Source organism: Narcine bancroftii, chromosome 12 (assembly GCF_036971445.1).
Source record: "Narcine bancroftii isolate sNarBan1 chromosome 12, sNarBan1.hap1, whole genome shotgun sequence".
Lineage (NCBI taxonomy): Eukaryota > Metazoa > Chordata > Chondrichthyes > Torpediniformes > Narcinidae > Narcine > Narcine bancroftii.
The window spans coordinates 58,157,746-58,164,490 of NC_091480.1; the positions used below are offsets into that span (position 1 = coordinate 58,157,746).

The following is a 6,745-nucleotide window of genomic DNA, read 5'->3' on the forward strand; positions in this document are numbered from 1 at the left end:
AGGGTGAGTGTGTGTGTCTGTGAGAGGGTGCGTGTAAGAGAATGTGTGTGGGTGAGGGTCTGTGTGAGAGGGTTAGTGTGTGCATGTGAGATGGTGTGTTTCAGAGGGTGTGTGTGCATGAGAGGGTGTGTGTGTGAGGGTTGTGTGAGAGAGAAACTGTGAGAGGTTTTTGTGTGTGTGAGAGGGTGTGCATGTGTAGAAGAGGGTGTGTGTGACCGGATGTATGTGTGACCGGGTGTGTACGTGAGAGGGTGTGTGTGTTACAGTGTGTTAGTATGAGGGGGTGTGTGGGTGAGAGGGTGTGTAGGAAGAGTCTGTGTATGCATGAGAGGGTGTGTGTGTTAGAGCATGTGTGTGTGAGAGGGTGTGTGTGATAATGTGTGTGTGTGTGTGTAGGTGGGTGTGTTTGTATGAGAGGGTGTGTGTATGTGAGAGGGTGTTTGTTAAAAGGTGTATGTGTGTGTGAAAGAGTGTGTGAGAGGGGTGTGGTTTCAGAGGGTCTGTGTGTACATGAGAGGGTGTGTGTGAGAGGATGTGTGAGAGAATGTGTGTTAGGGACTGTGTACGTGAGAGGGTGTGAGTGTGTGGGAGGTTGTGTGTGTGTGAGAGAGTGTGTGTGTGAGTGTGTGTGTGTAAGAGGGTGTGTGTGTGAGAGAAGGTGTGTGTGTGAGAGTGTATTTGTGTGAGAGATGATATGTGTATGAGAGGCTGTGTGTGAGAGGGTATGTTTGAGATTGTGTGTGTGTATGAGAGTGTGTGTGTGAGGGGGTTATGTGTGAGAGGGTGTGTATGCATGAGAGTGTGTGTGTGTGTTAGAGGATCTGTGCATGAGAGGATGTGTGAGGGTGTATGTGAGAAGGTGTGTGTGAGAGAGGGTGTGTGTCTGAGAAGGTGTGTGTGTGAGAGAGTGTGTTTATCTGTGTGTGAGAGGGTGTGTGAGAGAAGGTGTGTGTCTGAGAAGGTGTGTGTGTGAGAGAGTGTTTATCTGTGTGTGAGAGGGTGTGTGTGAGAGGGTGTGTGTCTGAGAGGGTGTGTTTGTGAGAGGGTGTGTGTGAAATGGTGTGTGTGTGAGTGGGTGTGTGTGAAAGGGTGTGTGTGAGGGAGACTGTGTGTGTGAGGGTGTCAGTGAAAGTGTGTTTGTAAGAGTTTATGTGTGAGTGGGTGTATGTGTGAGAGAGTGTGTGTAAGAGAGTGTGTGAAAGGGTGTGTGTGAGAGGGTGTTTGTGAAAAAGTGTGTGTGTGAGAGGGTGTGTGTGAGTGGATGCATGTGTATGAGTGTGTGAGAGGGCATGAGTGTGTGAGAATGTGTGTGTGAGTGTCTGTGTGTGAGAGTGTGTGCATGAGATGGTGTGTGTGTGTGTGTGTGTGTGTGTGTGTGAGAGAGAGTGTGCCTGTTATGAGAGGGTGTGAATGTGAGTGTATGTCTGAGGGGGGTGAGTGTGTAACAGTGTTTGTGTGAGAAGCTGTGTGCAACATTGTGTGTGAGAGAGACTGTGTAAGGGTGTGTATGAGAGAGTGTGTGTGAGAGAGGGTGAGTGTGTGAAATGGGTTGTGTGTGAGTGGGTGTGTGTGAGAGTGTTTATGTAAGTGTGTGTGAGAGGGTGCATGTGTATGAGTTTGTGTGAGAGGGTGTGTGTGAGAGGGCATGTGTGAGAGGGCATGTGTGTGTGAGTGCAGGTGTGTGTGTGAGAATGTGTGTGTGAGTGGGTGTGTGTGAGAGTGTGAGTGTGTGTGAATGTGTGTGTGTGAGAAGGTGTGTTTGTGAGAGGGTGTGTGTGTGAGATGGTGTGTGTGAGAGTGTGTCTGTATGAGAGGGTGTGTATGTGAGTGTATATGTGAGAGGGTGAATGTGTAACAGTATTTGTGTGGGAAAGTGTGTGCAACTGTGTATGAGAGAGACTGTGTGTAAGGGTGAGTGTGTGAGTGGGTGTGTGTGAGAGCATGTGTGTAAGAGAGTGTGTGTGAGGGAGACTGTGTGTGCGAGGGTGTGAGTGAGAGGGTGTGTGTGCAAGAGTTTGAGTGAGATGGTGTGTGTCTGAGAGGGTGTGTGTTAAGGGTGTGTGTGCGTAACAGTGTGTGTGAGAGTGTGCATGTTTGAGTGTGTGTAAAGGTGTGTGTATGAGGGCGTGTGTGAAAGCGTGTGTGAGAGAGTTTGTGTGAGATGGTGTGTTTTAGAGGGCGTGTGTGCGTGTGTGAGGCTCGAAGGGTCGAATGACCTACTCCTGCTCCTATCTTCTATGTTTCGATGTAACAGTGTGTGCATGAGAGGGTGTGAGAGATGGGTGTTTGTGAAAAAGGGTGTGTGTGAGAGATTGTGTGCGAGAGGGTGTGTTTGTGAGAGGGTGTGTGTGAGAGTGTGTTTGTAAGAGGGTGTGTTTGTGAAAGGGTGTGTGTGTGAGAAGGTGTGTCTGTAATAGTGTATGTGTGAGATGGTGTATGTGTGAGGGTGTGTTTGTATGAGAGGGTGTGTATATGTGTGTATGTGTGAGAGGGTGAGTGTGTAACAGTGTTTGTAAGGGTGTGTGAGAGGGTGAGTGTGTGATTGTGTGTGAGAGGGTGTGTTTGTAGAGGGTGTGTATCTGAGTGTATGTGTGAGAAGGTAAGTGTGTAACAGTGTTTGCATGAGAAGGTGAGTGCAACAGTATGTGTGAGAGAGACTGTGTAAGGGTGTGAGTGTGAGGGTGTGTGTGTGTGAGAGGATGAGTTTGTGAAAGGGTGTGTGAGAGTGTGTTTGAGTGGGTGTGAGAGGATGTGTGGAAGAGAGGGTATGTGTAAGGGAGATTGTGTGTGCAAGGGTGTGAGTGAGAGGGTGTTTGTATGTGTGAGTGGGTGTGTGTGAGAGAGTGAGTATGTAACAGTGTACCTGAGAGGGTGTCTGCAAAAATGTGTGTGAGAGGGTGTGAGAGTGGGGGTGTTTGTGAAAAAGGGTGTGTGTGTGAGGGTGTGTGTGTGTGAGGGTGTGTGTGTGTGTGTGAGGGTGTGTGTGTGAGAGGGTGAGTGTGTGAGTGTGAGAGGGTATATGTAAGAGTGTGTGTGAGAGAGTGTATTTGCGAGAGGGTGTGTGTGAGGGTGTGTGTGTGAGAGGGTGTGTGTGAGAAGGTGTGTATGAGAGAGGGTGTGTGTGCAAGGGTTTTAGTGAAATGTGTCTGAGGTGGTGTGTGTTAAGAGTGTGTGTGTAACAGTGTTTGTGAGAGAGTGCATGTTTGAGAGTGTGTGTGAGAGTGTATGTGAGGCAGGTTGTGTGAGAGGGTGTATGTGAGAGGGTATGTGTGAGCGGGTATGTGTGAGAAGGTATGTATGAGAGAGGGTGTGTGTGCATGAGTTTGAGTGAGATGATGTGAGTCTGAGAGGGTGTGTGTTAAGGGTGTGTGTGTGTGTAACATTGTGTGTGAGTGAGTGCATGTTTGAGAGTGTGTGTGAGGGTGTGTGTGTGTGAGAGGGTGAGTGTGTGAGTGTGAGAGGGTGTATGTAAGAGAGTGTATGTGAGAGAGTGTGTGTAAGAGGGTGTGTGTGAGAAGGTGTGTATGTGAGAGGGTGTGTGTGCAAGGGTTTGAGTGAAATGTTATGTGTCTGAGGGGGTGTGTGTTAAGAGTGTGTGTGTAACAGTGTTTGTGAGAGAGTGCATATTTGAGAGTGTGTGTGTGTGAGAGAGTGTATGTGAGGCAGGTTGTGTGAGAGGGTGTGTGTGAGAGGGTGTGTGTGAGAGGGTGTGTGTGAGAGGGTATGTGTGAGAAGGTATGTATGAGAGAGGGTGTGTGTGCAGGAGTTTGAGAGAGATGATGTGAGTCTGAAAGGGTGTGTGTTATGGGTGTGTGTGTGTGTAACATTGTGTGTGAGTGAGTGCATGTTTGAGAGTGTGTGTGAAGGTGTGTGTGTGTGAGAGAGCATGTGTGAGAGGTTCTGTGAGATGATGTATGTTAGAGGGTGTGTGTGAGAGGGCATGTGTGTGTGAGTGGGTGAGTGTGCAAGTGTGCAAGGGTGTGAGTGAGAGGGTGGTGTAAGAGTATGTGTGTGAGAGGGTATGTACCAGTATGTGCATGAGAAGGTGTGTGCAACAGTGTGTGTGAGAGGGTGTGAGAGAGAAGGTGTTTGTGAAAAAGGGTGTGTGTGTGTGAGGGTTTTTGTGAGAGAGTGTGTGAGAGAGGGTGTGAGTGAGAGAGAGTGTGTGAGAGAGAGTGTGTGTGAGAGGGTGTGTTTGTGAGAGGGTGTGTGTGTGTGTGAGAGGTGTATCTGTAACACTGTGTGTGTGAGAGGGCGTGTGAGAGAGAGCATGTGTGTGTGAGTGCGGGTGTGTGTGAGAATGTTTGTGTGAGTGGGTGTGTGTGAGTGGGTGTGTGTGAGAGGGTGTTTGTATGAGAGTGTGTGTATGTGAGTATATGTATGAGAGGGTGTGAGTGAAAGGGTGTGTTTTTGAGAGGGTGAGTGTGTGAAAGGGTGTGTGTGAGAGTGTGTGTGAGAGTGTGTGTGAGTGGGTGTGTGAGATGATGTGTAAGAGAAGGTGTGTTTGAGGGAGATTGTTTGTGTGAGGGTGTGAGTGAGATGGTGTTTGTAAGAGTATGTGTGTGAGTGGGTGTGTGTGAGAGGGTATGTAACAGTGTCTGAGAGGGTGTGAGAGATGGGTGTTTGTGAAAAAGGGTGTGTGTGTGAGGGTGTGTGTGTGAGAAGGTGTGTCTGTTATAGTGTGTGTGTGAGATGGGTTATGTGTGAGTGTTTGTATGAGAGGTTGTGTATGTGATGGTATGTCTGAGTGGGTATGTGTGAGAGGGTGAGTGTGTAACAGTGTTTGCATAAGAAGGTGAGTGCAATAGTATGTGTGAGAGAGACTGTGTGTAAGGGTGTGTGAGAGGGTGTGAGTGTGAGGGTGTGTGTGAGAGACGGTAAATTTGTGAAAGGGTGTGTGAGTGTGTTTGAGTGGGTGTGAGAGGATGTGTGGAAGAGAGGGTGTGTGTGAGGGAGATTGTGTGTACAAGGGTGTGAGTGAGAGGGTGTTTATATGTGTGTGAGAGGGTGTGTGTGAGAGGGTGTGTGTGAGAGGGCGTGTGTGAGATGGTCCATGTGTGAGAGTTTGTGTGAGAGGGTGTGTGTGAGAGCATGTGTGTGAGTGTGTGAGATACAGTGAGTTTGTGAGAGGGTAGGTGTGTGAGAGGGTTTGTCTGTAACAGTGTATGTGTCAGATGGTGCGTGTGTGAGTGTGTGTTTGTGTAAGAAGGTGTGTATGTGAGAGTATGTGTGAGAGGGTGAGTGTGTAACAGTGATTGCAAGAGAAGGTGTGTGCAACAGTGTGTGTGAGAGAGACTGTGTGTAAGTGTGTGTGAGAGGGTGTGAGTGTGAGGGTATGTTTGTGAGAGGGTGAATGTGTGAAAGGGTGTGTGTGTGAGTGGGTGTGTGTGAGAGGATGTGTGTAAGAGAGGGTGTGTGTGAGGGAGACTGTGTGTGTGAGGGTTTCAGTGAAAGTGTGTTTGTAAGAGTATGTGTGTGAGTGCGGGTGTGTGTGAGACGGTGTGTGTGAGACGGTGTGTGTGAGACGGTGTGTGTGAGACGGTGTGTGTGAGACGGTGTGTGTGAGACGGTGTGTGTGAGACGGTGTACCTGTAACAGTGTGTGTGTGAGATGATGTGTGTGTGAAAGTGTGTTTGTATGAGAGGGTGTGTATGTGAATGTATGTGTGAGAGGGTGAGTGTATAACAGTGTTTGCATGAGAAGGTGTGTTCAACAGTGTGTGCGAGAGAGACTGTCTGTAAGGGTATGTGTGAAATGGTGTGTTTGTGAGAGTGTGTTTTTATGAGAGGGTGTGTATGTGAGTGTATGTCTGAGTAGATATGTGTGAGAGGGTGAGTGTGTAACAGTATGTGTGAGAGAGTCTGTGTAATGGTGTGTGTGAGAGGGTGTGAGTGTGAGAGTGTTTGTAAGAGAATGTGTGTGACTAGGTGTGTGTGAGAGGGTGAGTATGTAACAGTATTTGCATGACAGGGTGTGTGCAACAGTGTGTGTGAGAAGGTGAGAGAGAGAGGGAATTTGTGAAAAAGGGTGTGTATGCGAGGGTGTGTCTGTGTGAGAGAGTGTGTGTGAGAGGGTGTGTTTGTGAGAGGGTGTGTGTGTGAGAGGGTGTGTGTGAGAGGGCATGTGTGTGAGTGTGTGTGAGAATGTGTGTATGAGTGTGTGTGTGAGAGGTTGAGTGTGTGTGTGAGAGGTTGAGTGTGTGTGTGAGAGGGTGTGTTTGTGAGAGGACATTGTGTGTTAGTGCGGGTGTGTGTGTGAATGTGTGAGTGGGTATGTGTGAGAGTGTGTGTGTGAGAGTGTGTTTGTGAGAGGGTATGTGTGTGAGAGGGTTTTTTTGTAACAGTGTTTGCGTGAGAAGGTGTGTGTAACAGTGTGTGTGAGAGAGACTGTGTATAAGGGTGTGTGTGAGAGTGGGTGAGTGAGAGGGTGTGTGTGTGAGAGGGTGAGTGTGTGAGAGGGTGAGTGTGTGAGAGGGTGAGTGTGTGAAAGGGTGTGTATGTGAGTGGGTGTGTGTGAGTGGGTGTGTGTGAGTGGGTGTGTGTGAGAGGGTGAGTATGTAACAGTGTGTGCATGACAGGGTGTGTGCAACAGTATGTGAGAGGGTGTGTGTGCGAGGGTGTGTGTGTGAGATGGTGTGTGTGTAGAGGGTGCGAGTGAGAGAGTGTGTGTGAGGGAGTGTGTGTGAGAGTGTGTGTTTGTGAGAGGGTGTATGTGTGAGGGTGTGTCTATCAGTGTGTGTGAGAGA

General features: G+C 48.7%; 1 protein-coding gene across 1 annotated transcript; it reads right to left on the reverse strand.

The window, feature by feature from the left end:
• Positions 1 to 812: 812 nt before the first annotated feature.
• On the reverse strand, positions 813 to 6,461 carry LOC138746629 (putative uncharacterized protein FLJ46204; the record flags this gene model as incomplete). Its single annotated transcript, XM_069904919.1, has 4 exons — positions 813 to 821; positions 2,864 to 3,012; positions 4,270 to 4,322; positions 6,124 to 6,461. Coding segments are annotated over 4 exons (549 nt in total), but the record flags the coding sequence as incomplete, so codon positions are not given.
• Positions 6,462 to 6,745: the final 284 nt, after the last annotated feature.